At 28.0% G+C, this 16255-nt stretch overlaps 2 protein-coding genes across 2 annotated transcripts; both read left to right on the plus strand.

The window, feature by feature from the left end:
• Nucleotides 1-3038, plus strand: LOC127250602 (uncharacterized). Its single transcript, XM_051273966.1, has 8 exons — nucleotides 1-462; nucleotides 604-762; nucleotides 1052-1383; nucleotides 1742-2081; nucleotides 2183-2331; nucleotides 2427-2520; nucleotides 2629-2700; nucleotides 2768-3038. Exons 1-8 carry the CDS (start codon nucleotides 97-99, stop codon nucleotides 2810-2812), a joined length of 1557 nt encoding a protein of 518 aa, XP_051129923.1. The 5' UTR covers nucleotides 1-96; the 3' UTR covers nucleotides 2813-3038.
• A 5845-nt stretch (nucleotides 3039-8883) lies between these two features.
• Nucleotides 8884-11924, plus strand: LOC127250527 (indole-3-pyruvate monooxygenase YUCCA6-like). The gene is made up of 4 exons (XM_051273857.1): nucleotides 8884-10034; nucleotides 10532-10780; nucleotides 11263-11385; nucleotides 11520-11924. The coding sequence occupies exons 1-4, from the start codon at nucleotides 9360-9362 to the stop codon at nucleotides 11751-11753; spliced, it is 1281 nt and encodes a 426-aa protein (XP_051129814.1). The 5' UTR covers nucleotides 8884-9359; the 3' UTR covers nucleotides 11754-11924.
• The last annotated feature ends 4331 nt before the right edge of the window (nucleotides 11925-16255 follow it).

The following is a 16255-nucleotide window of genomic DNA, read 5'->3' on the forward strand; positions in this document are numbered from 1 at the left end:
CGGTTAGGGCACAATGTGGAACTGAAGCTGCACTTCAATCTCCGGCGAACTCAGCGGACTGCCGAATTCGCTTCGATCCGGATTTCAACTGTAGTCATGGCGAGCGCGGCGGCGTACGACTCCGAACAAATTAGCTCCGGGGACTCCGGCTCCGCAGGTTATGATCCGAACTTCGTACCTGACTCCGTCAAGTCTTTCGTAATTCACATGTACCGCCACATACGGGAGAAGAATGTGTACGAGATTCACCAGATGTACGAGACGTCTTTCCAGAGCATCAGCGACAGGTTTTTTAAGGAGACGCCGTGGCCTTCGGTGGATTCGGTGGCTCCGTATGTTGATAACGATCATGTTTTCTGCTTGCTGTATCGTGAGATGTGGTTTCGGCACTTGTACGCCAGGCTTGTGCCTACGCTCACACACCGGATTGATTCGTGGGATAATTATTGTAATCTTTTCCAGGTTAGTTGTTTTTGATATAAAAATAAATAAAATAAAATTCCATGAAGTTTGTGTTTAATTGGGTAATGGTGGTGAGGCGATTCTGAGTATTTCGCCGTTTTGCTATGTATTTTAAGTATATGCGTTTTGTTTTGGATACAGGTTGTGTTGCATGGTGTGGTGAATATGCAATTGCCAAACCAGTGGTTGTGGGACATGGTTGATGAATTTGTATACCAGTTTCAATCATTCTGTCAGTATCGTGCTAAGATGAAGAGCAAAACCGAACAGGAGATTGCACTGCTGAGGCAGTATGATCAGGTATCCTGTGAAAATATCTTTAATAGTACTAATTTATGGTGGCATTTTCTAGTGATAGCTTGTAAAGTAAGTTGCCATTGTTTTCTAGTGGATACTTCACAGCTTCCTTACAATTTAACCTTTAATCCTTGATTTACATTATTCTTGAATCTAATGAATGGCTATCATAAAATCTTCTGCAATGCAACATATTATTTCATTATTCACATAATTCTGTTCAATTGTAATTGAAATTTGAATCTATAGCTAAAATTTATGTTCTATGACAAAATGCTGCTATGTTTTGCAGGTGTGGAATGTGTATGGTGTCTTGAATTACTTACAGGCACTTGTGGAGAAGTCCTCGATCATTCAAATCCTCAAGCAGGAGAAAGAAGGTGTTGAACAGTTCACTGCCACAGATGGATATGATTACAATGGCGGCAGTAATGTGTTGAAGGTCTTGGGGTATTTTAGTATGGTAGGGCTTTTAAGAGTTCATTGTTTGCTTGGAGATTACCAGACAGGTCTGAAGTGTTTGCTTCCAATCGACATAAGTCAACATGGTGTCTACATCAGTGTTATTGGAAGTCACATTGCAACTATATATCATTACGGGTTTGCCAATCTTATGTTGCGAAGGTAGGTTTCTGTATAACTTCCACGCCTGTCCTTTACCAACTTTCTTGGTTTCATTTTTATTACTCTAATATTTTTAACTGTGATTTTAAATTGATCTTTATACAATTGATGTTCATTCTGAAACTTGTAAAATGAAAAGTAGGGCTCTATGTTTGGTTTTCTTTTTAAACTAGAAATTTTCTTACAATTCAGTGCAGACGATGATTGTCCGTGTTGGAAAATTCCAAGTGATATCTTAAGCATGAACATTTATATCGTTATCTTCCATTTGTTTGGTATTCTAGGATTTGCTATGTATAAAAGATATGGACAAATTGGAATAAAGCTTTGTTTAGTCCTAATATGATATATTGTACAGGTATACAGATGCTATTCGGGAGTTCAATAAAATTCTTCTGTACATTTTCAAGACTAAGCAGTATCATCAAAAATCTCCTCAGTACGACCAGATCCTTAAAAAGAATGAGCAGATGTATGGCTTGCTTGCCATATGCCTTTCTCTTTGCCCTCAATTGGACCTTGTTGATGAGACTGTCAACACTCAGTTGCGGGAGAAGTATGGTGAGAAAATGATAAGGATGCAGAAAAATGACGATGACTCCTTCTCTTTATACGATGAGATCTTCTCGTATGCGTGCCCAAAGTTCATTACCCCATCTGGCCCAAGCTACGAAGAGCCTCTTGTAAATTACAACCAGGTATTTTCATTATTTTCAAATACTTAATTTGGATTATAAATAGTAACTTCATTACCGAGTTTGTTTGTCAGAACTTAATTTGACCGTATTAACCATTGCAGGATGCTTATAAACTACAGTTGAAACTGTTCCTTCTCGAAGTGAAGCAGCAGAGTGTACTGTCCAGTATTCGGGCATTCTTGAAGGTGTACTCTACAATCGCCATTAGCAAACTCGCTGCTTACATGGAGTTCGATGAACATACCGTCAGGTCCGTCGGATATGTTCTAAATGAACACCACCAATCCTACCGTTCATTTTAACATTATGTTCCCTATAATCAGAACCTCATATCATTTTCCTCAGGGCACTCTTGATGACATACAAACACAAGACACATTCTGTCGATTCTGATGGAAAAATAACCTCAAATGCAGACATGGACTTCTACATCGAAGACGTAAGAAACTCCATTTTTCATTATTTTCTAAATCAAATAGTTCACTGTCTGAACTTTAAATACCAGAATGTTCGGTCGACGTAGCATGTGACGGTTGTTTGGTTTCAGGACACAATCCATGTTGTGGAGTCGAAACCAGCCAAGCGGTATGGAGATTACTTCATGCGCCAAATTATCAAGGTATGAGACTCCAGCACTTATCCTCGCATCGTCTGACGAATCAAAACTAACCCTTGTTTGTTTTCAGCTTGAGGGAGTAATGACAGAACTCGACCGGGTGAAGCTAGAGTAAGCCATAGTTTTTGCATTTCTTCAGACAAAAAGTAAGGTAAATCTTTCATTATGCCGATTATCTTAATTTATAAATTTTGTGATTGTTCAGACACCATGCTTTACTCTGTTCCTATTTTTCTATGCGGCACAAAACTGAACACAGCGTACTTTAATTTTAATTGTCAGTACAAAATGTATCTTACTACTACTTTTCTATCATCTTAGTACTTAGATTGCAAGATTAAGGTAGCATTGTTACTGGTTTTTCTTCTCAAAAATATTTTCGGACTCTAGAAGCAGCAGCAGAGAAATTTTGGACTTTCACACTTAGGTGCAAGAAATGATAGATCTCATGATCCATAGAGCTGCTAACGAATTGAACAAAACTGAGTTGTCCCGTGAGGGATGGCATTGTGGTGCGGGGGTTGAACTTGTGACCGTGAGGTCATAGGATCAAACCCCCGACGCCTCAGATCACTTGCCACACATGGTTCGCCTAATGTGACTTGCTTGTCGGGCCTAGTTTACAAGATATTAGATTTGGTCAAGGGTTTACCCAGTGTACACTTTCAGTAAGTGGCTGCGGGATCCCACGTCACTAAAAAAAATTTGAACAAAACTGAGTTATATATTTATATATATAAGAATATCTTTTTTAAAATAAAAATATATAATGAATACTATGAAACATTCACGAACAAGTTTGTGCTTGTTCGCAAACATAAGAAGCTAAAAAAGTTTGTATTTTCATCTGGGTTGTTTAGTTTAATAAACTAAACATTTGTTTATTTTAGGGTTTGAACTTATATAGTCCTTCCGTCCTTTAAATAAGGTAAAGGTAATAGTATTTGTGTAATATATTGTAAATTGTAAGGGTATTCGTAATGTTAGATAGTCAATACAATTACTTAAAAAAAATGAAAATTGGACTAAAATGAAAACAATGCATAGTTTGTCAGCCGGAGGGAGTATAAAAGTTTGAGCTTAGGTTGCTCCATGTTAGTTTGATACACTATACGAATTAAAATTATTAGTTTATTATTTATAGATAAGGTTGAACATACATTTCTGGATATTTGATTGTGATGTTAGCTATTTCTGAAAGATTAAAAGATTAAATTTACGTTTAAAACTATATTTATTGTAATTTCAATTGTTGGCCAGTTTATTAGATATAAATTACGTCTGATATTATCTTATTTTAATTGTTTTTCATTTTCAAATTTTCAGTTTTTTCTGCAAGTATATATTTATATACAATTTTTGTTCTTTTATATTTCAAATGCAATCTATAAAATCATTTAAATAGAAATTAAAGGCAAAAAAATGTTTTTATACAATACGAAAGGAATATTATTTTAATAGGACATTTTTATTTTTTTGGTTTTTAGTTCACTTTTATGAAAGTTAAATCCTCACGCTTAACAAATCCACCTTCAATTGTGTTCTTTTTTTGTGTTTAAGTGGTAGATGAGCGATTTTTTTTCTTTTTTTTTTAAAAAAAAAAATAATTATTTTACTATTACCTTTTTATGAAAAGAAATACCAGTACTTCATTTTAAATAAATAGTAAGAGTTAAATAGTAAATAAATTGAAAATTAATTCGAAGATTAGAATCTTTATTATTTGTGATTAGACCAATGAAATATAGTTTTTACAAAGGCATATATATACTAACACTACAATGTCTATAGAAATTAATTTATTCTCACAAAATATTTTAATATAAACAATATTGTAAACGTATTAGTAACTTGTCATTAATTAAGGAGAAGGTTGATAACATTAAAATGCATATATATATATATATTAATATAATATACAATATATATTTTGATAACAAATTATAGAATTTTATATAATACAATATATAGTGATTTTAGGAAATAAACAACTATATATAATACCAATATAATACAACTACATATAATACAATATTAAGGAGAAGGTTGTGTTGGTTTTTTTTCTTTTCTCTCAATCAAACAATAATTATCTTTTTTACTCCCTCAGTTCTTTAGTTTCAAAACTATAGTTTGGATTATAGTTTGGATTGTGCTTGACATGAGATTTAAGAAATATTGATATTATATTGGTAGTAGATAAAAAGTATGGGTAAAATTTTTTTTGCCCTTGTGAGTGTATTAGTGTAAAAAGTAGTGACAATTATGTAATAAAAATAAAAAAAGTAAGGGTAATTTTATAGTGATATGGTTATTTATGAAAATGAGACTATTGTTTTGGGACGGACAGAAATGGTAAACAAGACTATTGTATTATACTTAAATAGTAATAGAAGTATAATTGGAACTACTATACAAGATTATAAAAATATAGAGAAAAACAATACTATATATTTCAATTAACTCAAAGTAGAATTTTGTACTATATAGTATTATTTAAATAATGGGATTATTCCATACCACTTTTTAGACTTGTTATCAAATTTAATTATTTAATATGGAGCGCTTACTATTAAGTGGCAACTTTGCTTTTATTCTAATTTTAAAATCCTTCATTAATGAATAGCTAAAAGAGTGTACACCGAATGTTACTCTTTAATATATATATATATATATCAATAAATTGAATATTTTTCGTAAGTAATAGTTAATAGTATCTTTACATATTTATATTTCAATTTAAATATCACATGTCTTGTCATACTTTTAATTATAGGTTTTCATATTATTATATGGCTTTGTTTACATATAAGAGTTTGGACTTTTTTCGAGAATTACAAAAATAATAAAATATTGAATACTTAATGTGTAATGTGACATTTTATAATATATATTTATACATATGTGTGTATGTTTAATAGTATAATATCTTTTTGAAAATATTAATGTTAATGAATACTAATAAAAAAATTTGTTGTCAAAAAAAAATATATATATATTTTAAAAGATGTATATAAACAAAACAACAATTTTCTTAAAATAAAGAGTTTGGTTGGTTTATATGTTTTTTATTTTCTATTTAAATAAATATATTAAAATAGTTTTTCTATAAACAAATAGTACATTTTTTATTAAAAATTGTACAAACAAAATAATTATTACTTTGATTTGAAACTAAAATCAAACAAACCCAATGAAAATAATTTTTTATATAATGGAACAAGCTACAAAGGGAATAAATTGATATTCCCCAACCCCTTCTTCATTTTAATAGTAATAATCTTATAATCTCATTACATGCTATATATATATACTTCATTTAATAATAAAAGATACTCCTAGTTATTTAAATTTGTACTAATAAATTTAGGCACAGAGTTTAATGTGAGTGCATATATTTTTTATTTTTTATAATAAAAAATAAAATATAATATAAAATTTAAAAAATAAACATAAATTTAAACGAAAATATTTTAGTTTTAATAATTTAACAAGTTGTTACGTAAATTGTTACGTCATTTAAACTTTATGGTAATGTTAAAATTTCATACTATTGCTCCTTCTATTTTAATATTTTGGTTTTGTTTCGTTTAAAGAGATGAATGTTCTGCTTTGTTCTTCCAATTTTTTTTTATCAGGTTTTTTCAAAAATATTAAGATACTATACATATTTTTTTTTTTTATTTTCTCTACACGATTTTCTATACCTCACATAAAATATTTTTTTTTTCAAGATTCTCACAAAACAAACACACTTAAAGTTGTATATTTTTATTTATATTTTTATACTTTTTTATTTAAAATAATTATATAAATAAATAAAAATGCATAAAAAAATTTTTAAAAAAAATTGTAAACATTCCAACTTAAAATAATAGTAAATTTTTGGGGTAGAAAAAAAGTACATTTTATTAAATTAAAAGACACTAGTGCAAAGTGAAAAGTCAAATTTGATAATTAGGTATGTAGGGAATAAATAAAATAAAATTTTATTTAATGTCCTTGGAGGGGTTTATTATTCCTTGTATATTTGTGAGTAATTATAATAATAACATAAATAAATAATTATGCAAAAATGGAAAAGCAAAAATAATAAAAATAGAATTGTGCTTCGGCTTATTCTTTGCTATCATATCAATGTTCAAGAAAGGGTAAAAGAAAAGCATACACCAAGTGTAATTAGAAAATTAATTATCATGGAATTAAATTATTTGGGAATATTCTTAACACATAATTATTTATATTATTATATATAGTTTAGGTCACGAAAGAAATTAACGGCACACATAATATTATTATTATTATTATTATTATTATTTATTATTTTGACGAATAACCTGCAATCGCTACCCAAAAATAAAAACTAAGCTCAATAAAATATTATTATATTATTGTTGTTGTTATAATTTATGCTATAATTGTTAACTATTTTAATTATAAGTGTGCATGTAAATATTATACAGTGAAAGCTCTCGTTACATAGAATATGTTCTTTTATCAAAAGAAAAAAAACATTATATCTTTTTTTACTAATATAAAATAATTTAACTATTTTATTTATATATTATCGATACATCTTTTTGTATTTGACATAAAATAAAATAAAAAATGTTAAACACGCTTATGGATATTTTTGAAATTATTCATTAATAGTAATGATGAACAATGATTAAATGAATTAAATAAAATATTTATGTCAATAATGTGTATATTATTTTTCGAAAGTCTATTTCAAAGAACTCTAAAATACAAATACTTTTTAAAAAAAATATATATATATCATATAAAATATTTTTATCTTTTACAAAAATCAAAATAAATATTTAATTTTTTACTACTATGTTCAAAATTTTCCAAACTTTTAAAACTTATATCTAAATAAATAAGGGTTTCGTATTGAAAATATCACAATTTTCTATTATACATTTCTCAAAATTTTAATACTATGTATATATATATTATTTTTGTTATCACAAAATTTTATATTTATTTATTATTCACAAATAGCAAGAATAACATACCCTTAATTTATTAAAATAAACATTATTTAAATAATTTTATGCTATTTATACATCTGAAATATATTTCAAAATTGGCTCAAAGAATGATCCCAATAAATTAGGTTCTAAAATATCATCAAGTGTAAGTGGAAGACAACGAGAATGAAGCAATCAATTTTTATTTTTATTTTTTTCAAATAAAATTCAATATTTTGATATAAAGTATAAAAAAACACACACATATTTGTTTACACTCAATGAAGATAATAATTTCAATAGATCCTAATTTAAAATAATTACATAACAAAAATGCTTATCTTTTGCCTTTTTATTTGTTTAATTTGGTATTATTTTTCTATATAAACATATAATGAGATTAGTGCGCAACATAAAAAAAATACATAAAATAAGATTATTTTCATACTATTTGTCAGTTTCTTTATAAAAATAAAAAATACCTTAATTATTGTAATTTACAATAGAATCAAAAACAATTTTTTTCCTATAATTATTTATTAAGAAAATGACAATATATATTTTTTTAATAAAAAAAAAAATAAATATTTCAATGAGAAAATACGAACTAATTTTCACAAAAAATCATACTTCATTAGTCTACTTGGTAAATTTACATTTTATCATTTTCTTATTCAAAAAAATATAAAGTCCAAATACCTTCAAATTTATACTTATTTACGTCAATACTTCACAAGAACTTTACACATTATAAGTTTTTATATACAAAAGCATCATCAATTATTATTAATATAAGATTTATTAAATTTCATGTAAAAGATAAATATATATACTTATAAAAGGGAGGGATGGAGGGTGTGAGGATGCGTTTGTTTTGTAAAATTGTTTGAAAAAAAAATATAATGTATAAAAAATTAGGTATAAAATATAAAAATAATAAATATACGTCTGTTTTTAAAAATAATAATACAAAAAAAAAACAAAGTCGGAGTATCTCACTTGCTAGCTATATAAACATAAAACACAAATATAAACCAACCAATCCATAGTAATAATAATAATAATAGTAATAGTAGAAGTGGTCTAATAAAAACCGAATTAAACTAACCACAGTCCATAAACCTAACCATAGTTAGTTAACCTAAGGAATGCATACTCTGAACCCTACGTATTTGTATGTGTATATATATATAGAGAGAGAGAGAGAGGGGGAGAGAGTGAGTCCTCTGTAATTTCAAAATTGGCAGAGGAAAGAAAGAATCGTCGTTACGTTCCCGCAGACTTCGCTCTCACCTGATCTCCGATCCTCCCTCTGATTTCATACCGGACAGAGATTCTTCCGTTTGATTTCTCATTTTTGGATAAGAATTAATCCTTCTCGTTATCCACTCCACGCCTGATCGATCGATCCCACATTTTATCCATACAATCCTCACTTTCACCATTTTCGCATCCACATCACGTTGCTTGTTTTATCCACATGTTCCCCGATTTTCACTCCTTCAAGCTCACTCACTGATTATATCTCTTTAATTAGCAGTAGCAGAGCAGTTGCAGTTGCAGTTGAATTGACGATTAATTAATTTTTTTTTTCGTTAGCTTGTTGTGTTCGGCGGTTATTGCATTTGATCTGTCTTTTGGCGTCGTTTCTTTGCGAGAATTTGTTTCTATAATTTAAGCGGTGAAGAAATGGAAGAATATTTACAGGAAATCAATGTTGAATTTGGAAGCGGCGGAAAGCAATGTGTGAGGATTCCGTTTCCGGTGATTATCGGCGCAGGTCCGTCCGGTCTGGCGGCGGCGGCTTGCCTGAAGGCGAAAGGCGTGCCGTCGCTGGTTCTAGAAAGATCCAATTGCATAGCGTCGCTATGGCAGTTGAAATCCTACGATCGGCTGAAGCTCCATTTGCCAAAGGAGTTCTGCGAGCTTCCGATGATGGCGTTCCCGCCGGAATATCCGAATTATCCGACGAAGCAGCAATTCATCGAGTATCTGGAGGCGTACGCTTCGCGGTTCGAAATCCGGCCGATTTTCAATCAGAGAGTCGTCCGCGCGGCGCTGGACGAGCGTCTCCGCCTCTGGAGAGTAACGACGACGGCGGCGGCGGCGGATTCTAAATCGGAGACGGAGTATCTCTGCCGGTGGGTGGTGGTGGCGACGGGGGAGAATGCGGAGGAGGTGGTGCCGGAGATTGAAGGTATGGAGGAATTCAAAGGCGGTGTGGTGCACACGTGTCAGTATAGGAGTGGCTCAGTGTATGTAGGCCAGAAAGTCCTCGTCGTAGGGTGTGGAAACTCCGGCATGGAAGTCTGCTTGGATCTCTGCAACCACCACGCCGCACCGTCGCTCGTCGTCAGAGACACTGTATGAACTTTGATCCCGCTTCATTTTCTGCAACTCCTGGGACTCCCGATCCAGATCGATCAATCGATCTGGACCGCACACCATCAACGGTGTGGATTCGTCCGGGAACTTACCTTCCCTAATACTTAGGGTGGATAAAAAATTCAAATCAACAATCAACAAATTTGATTCAGTTCGATTGAAATTTCTTTAATATTTTTTAATTAACTCATCGAATATATTTATTTATTTATTTATATTTTAAATTTTATATTAGTAATTAAATTATATTCGGTTATGTTAGATCTGTTTGATATATTTTCAAATATTTTTTACTATATAGAATTTTGGTTATATATTGGCGTATTTATTTTTAATTTCAATTTGAATTATTTGTAAATATTTTTAATTAATCGAATTTTCAGTTAAAAAATGAGTGTTTGTTCGTTAACCTTCAATTTTCAGATTTTTATTTTTATTTTTTTTTATAAAATCCATTAATAAATTTCACTTTTCAGGTACACATTCTGCCGAGATCGGTTTTTGGGAGATCGACTTTCGGTTTATCGATGTGGCTACTGAAATGGTTCCCGGTCCGTCTGGTGGACCGGTTCTTGCTGGCCGTTTCCCGGGTCGTTCTGGGCGACACGTCCCGGTTCGGGCTGAGACGGCCGGAACTGGGCCCGCTGGAGCAGAAGAATCTGACCGGAAAAACCCCAGTTTTGGACGTCGGGACACTCGACAAGATCAAAAGTGGAGACATAAAGGTACGAATTATTTCCTCAAACCACACTAATGATATATAATCATTGATTGGTTTTCATTAGATACCATTTTCCATTTTCCAGTGCGACAAAAATCACCTGTTTTGGCTAAACAGTAATGCTACGTACCGATAATGGGATTATTCTTCAGGGTTTATCTTTTATTTTTTTATTAGCTTTTTTTGGAAATATGATTTCTTGTTTTTGTGCATCCTTCAAATTTGATGGCAATTTGCAAATGCTTTTATTCCATCCCTGTCGCACCTTTTGTTGATTAGTTAGGGTTTTACTGAAATTCTCAGATATATTTATTTGTATTGACTTCATTATTATTATTATTTTTTTTTATAGTTTTGAGTTGTTTTAAATTTTTAAATTTTGAAATAAGAATTAATATTACCTAATTTCTCATTTCATACCATATATTATTAAAGTTTTTTTTGTAATAATGTAATTTTAATATGATCTTTCTGACTTATTTATAGGTACGTCCGAGTATAAAAAGATTAAGACGTCAATCCGTGGAATTCGTGGACGGAAAAAGTGAAAATTTTGATACGGTAATCCTAGCAACAGGGTACAAAAGCAATGTGCCGTCTTGGCTAAAGGTAAACACAATGTATTTCTTTTATCAATAAAGATATCGTTTACATATATATTTTTAAAACTTCAAAATTTCTATTGTAGTACTTCAAAATTAAGCAATGTACATTTATTAATCGGATGATTTCTCCTACTCTAGGAAACCAACATGTTCTCGGAAAAAGATGGCCTCCCAAAAAGGGCGTTCCCGAATGGTTGGAAAGGCGAAGATGGGCTATACGCAGTAGGGTTCACCAAGCGCGGCCTTCTCGGGGCATCGATGGATGCCAAGAACATTGCAGATGACATAGGAAGTTGTTGGAGGGAAGAAGCAAATAATTTGAAAACAATTTCTTGGACACTTTCATTGCAAGAAAACATTAAATTTGATTGATTGCGTGGCAATATGGTAAAGTAAATGAAATTAGGGTTTGTTAGGATTTGGGACATAGGTGAAAAAAAAAAAAAAGGAGGTATTTCTGGTAAAAAGAAATTGTCAATTGTCAATTATCCTATATAAGTGTGAATTAGGGTTTTGTAGGGTTTGTTTCTTCATTTGTATAAATTCTTGTACATAACCAATTGGAAATTTAAATTTGCTCCTCACTTATTTAATGAATTCGTATGATGAAATTGATGCCAAATTGTTTACTTGATCTATAATATAATTTTTATAAATTTTATAGGACAAATAAACTTAAAAAATCATATTGATTCATAAGATTGTAAGATTTTTTTTTAATTTTTTTTTCTATGTTCTCTTTGATTTTTTTTCCCCTCATTTTCTTTATTATGTTATTCATTATTCCCTATAAAAATACATTAATTTATCTCATATTATATCCTCCTAGTATTAAAATATATGCTGTGAGAAATAAATTATAAATACTAAAAAATTGCATTATTATTCATGAAAGCCTATAAATAAGCATAAGATATAGATTTAAGGTAAAATCAAATCTAAATTTACAATATTTAAAATATTTCAACATTCATGGACACAATTTCTAATCTATGTATATTATAATCACAGAAAAATCAATATTCAACATTTGTATTCTACATTTAAAAAAAAACAAATCAAAACACTAAACAAGCAAACACAAAAATTCCAGTTTCAAGTATAGAATCAAAATAATGAAAAGAACAAAATTAATTATAAGACAACTAATAATAACTTGTATTTTTATTTTTTATTTTTTTAAAAAAGGACAAATTATTGCAAAACTGATTTGGTAGAATTAAAGCAAGTGATGGTGAAGTTTCCTTTCTAAAATTATATTTGGTCACTTCCTAGCTAATTAATTAATTTATTGATGATGTGCAATTATTACAATTTCAAGCACACACATATATAGGACCACTTCAAATGAGTTATTAATATATGTTTGATTCAATACAAGTAGACATTTGACGTGATATTTTGAATTATAAATAAACTTTTTATATGATATTATTCAATGAAGAACTATGTATTTAATTTTTTTTTTTTTTTTTTAGAGAAAATTTGTTAATGAATATTGCGAAAATAAAGTTGAAAACATCCGATTATCCAATAGAAAACATAAGTAAACATATAGAATTTATTTTCTTTTATTAAAAAAAAATTGTTATGCAGCTCAAACAATTTCTAATAAAAATATCATATCAAAATACTACAATAAATCAAAATTTCAATCTCAAATAAAAACAATAGAAGCTAAGAAAACAGCATATTAATTCCCTCTTAATGTTAATAATTTGTAAGTGTATATATATACATGCATATATTCTCTTCATCTCAATTCGATTTTTTATTTTTATCATTTTTTGTCAATTTTATTCAAAAGTATTTATTTTTAATTATAATAAAACTAATCATATATAAATACAAAAATAGCCATAATTTTTACAAAAATATTCTTTTTTTTCCTTTTGGCTTTTTGTGTTTTTAAGGACAAAGAAATCAAATTTATTTTAATATACTTTCACTAACAAATAAAATATCATTATTCTTTAATATGACAAATATATATTTTTCAGTGGGAGCTAAGGAGTATATATTATCATGCTTATTAAATAGAGAAATTTACACATTTGATTATATATGTTTGGTTTTCATTTTGTCCTATATTTTATGATTTAATTTATATTCTATATATATATATATATTATCATGTATTTTTTTATTTTTTTATTTTTTTTTCTGTTTTTATCTTAACGTTAGAAATTGCATGAATGTTACATGAGATTCCAACATAAAATACAAACTTACATATAACTGGGTAAAAGTAGATGATAACTAAAATAAAAATCGAACATACATGCATAATAAAGATTGTAATTATTCTCGAATATAATCTTTATTAATATATTATTTTTTGTGACACCAAAATATCCACCTACTTAGGTCTAAATTTTTTTGAATGATATATGTAATATATGATTTTTTTTTTCAATTTTTTTTTCCCAAATATCATATTAAACTACTGTTTAAATCAGCTAAAAAAGTTTTAATTTAAATTTTGAATATATATATATATATATACATTGAATTAGATCAAAAATGACAATTAAAGAACGATTGAAGTATATAATGTATTTGGATGATTAATGTCATTTTGATTGTTAATAATAATGATGTAAAAGAAAAAATATAATGCAGTGAACCTTAGAAATGAATTGCAGTGCCAAATCAAAGTACCACTTGTAAAATGTCCAATCACATTTTATTTTATTTTTTCAGAAAAAAAAAAAAAAACCATGCATATGGGAATATTTTTACTTTTTTTTTTAATGGCATTAATAAAGCATGTCTATATGTTTCCCTAATTTAACTTTATTATTATTATTATTATTTTAAATACTTTCTCTTTCAAAAGTTTATTGCGTTAAAATTATATCACAATTTTTTCGTTAAATTTATACACAATATAAACAATTTTATTATCACTATTTTAACAAATACTGTAATAAATCGATTTGTTACTATATAACACGTACACCCAACAAAATTTAAAAAATAAAATAAAATAAAATAGCCAACAATCAATCCTACGTAAAATATTATTTTTATATTATTGATATATTTTATCATACCTCACATTAAAATATTTATATATTTCTTTATATCTGGCACAAAAACAAAAACAATTACAATTTCAATTACAATTAAATAGACACATTTATTATAATTTTTTCTTATAAAATATTGTATTGAAATTTCTCTTCTAATTAAAAAACTTAAATTAAATAAAATAATTAAAAACAAAAGTAATGCCCTTTTCAGACATGTGCATTGCCAAGGTACCCACACAATCACATTCTACTTGGCTTCATGCATAACCATAATTAAATTCTCTATTTCATCAAAGTAATTAAAATTTGTCGTGTTTTTCAAAAGTTTTATTTAATTTATTGATTCTAACTGTTAATGTCTTAGCTAGATGTGATGTTTAGATAAAAAAAAAAAGAAAAAAAAAGAAAAAAAAAAAGCAATCTTTAATATATATTTTTATTTTTAAATAACAATTTATGTCATTTTGGAGTTAGGTTTGAGATTTTATATTGTAATAGTATGATAATGATAGTAGATTTTGAATGTATTACTCCCTCCGTCCCGTAAGTAAATATCTATTTGCTTTTTGCACGTAATTTTAAAAATATTAGTATTATATTGAGATATAGTAGGAATAAAGTAAAAATAACTAAAGTAACCTTATTATTACATGTGATATAAAGGTAATGACATTTGTGTAATACTCCCTCTGTCCCACATACCATGTCCATGTTGCCGTTTCTGTCCGTCTTACATTTCATGTCATTTTCCTTTTTTGGAAAATGATTACACACTTTAATCTCATTTTAAATTTTTTAGTTTATTTTTTTTAATTTTAATTAAACTAATTAGTTATCTTAATCTTAATTTATAATTATTTATATTATAGAATAATTATTTTCACTAATACATTCTTAATTATCTACTAATTACACATCTCCTAAAATACTGTGTCTACAGTATAGTAGACACGGTATATGGGACGGAGGGAGTATATTGTAAGTTGTAAGGGTATTTGTAATGCTACTGAAAAAGAAAATTGATACTTTGTTATGGAACGGACTAAAATAAAAAAATGAATACTTTATTATGGGACTGAGGAAGTATAAAAAATATAATTTAATTTGGATATGTATATATTTGTACATAATAAATTATTTATAACATATTTTAAATAAATAGGATTTTTTTTTTTGTATTTTGTATTTGTTATTTAACTAGTTATTGATGTGATAGATTATAATATAATAAAAAATAAAAATTCTAAAAAAAAGAAGAAAAGAAAGAGAACTATTATAATTTATAGAAAATTATTTATTCCTTTGTGTGGGTATAAGTTAACAAATGAGTAGTGGTCCATTCATGGGGCAGTCCAACGATCATGATGTTCATCATGATTTGATGATGCCTTTTACATACATACATAGATTGTGTTTGATTTGATTTCTTTTATTATATTATTCTCTTATAAAATTTTGTATCAAGCTATTATTTTTTACAAACTCAAATCAAACAAGCCCATACACATGCACATTTCACTAATTTATAATTTTAAACATATGATGACTTTTTTTAAAATAAAATAAAATAAAATAAAATAGTAATAAATAAATTTTCCTTTTTTTGTCATTCAACGAATTAAATTCGTAATACTACCAAAAAAATACAATATATACATTAATATCCACTCCGTCTAGATTAATAGTTATGTTCCTAATTTTTTTGCTAAATTTATATACAATCTATTTATACAAAAAAAAAAAAAAAAAAAAACTTTATTCATCAACAAGTTTATTACTTATACTTTAATAAATAATAATCATTTTGATATTTATTTTATTATTTATTTTATCGAATTT

Source organism: Andrographis paniculata, unplaced genomic scaffold (genome assembly GCF_009805555.1).
Source record: "Andrographis paniculata isolate CXL003 unplaced genomic scaffold, ASM980555v1 Contig37END, whole genome shotgun sequence".
NCBI lineage: Eukaryota > Viridiplantae > Streptophyta > Magnoliopsida > Lamiales > Acanthaceae > Andrographis > Andrographis paniculata.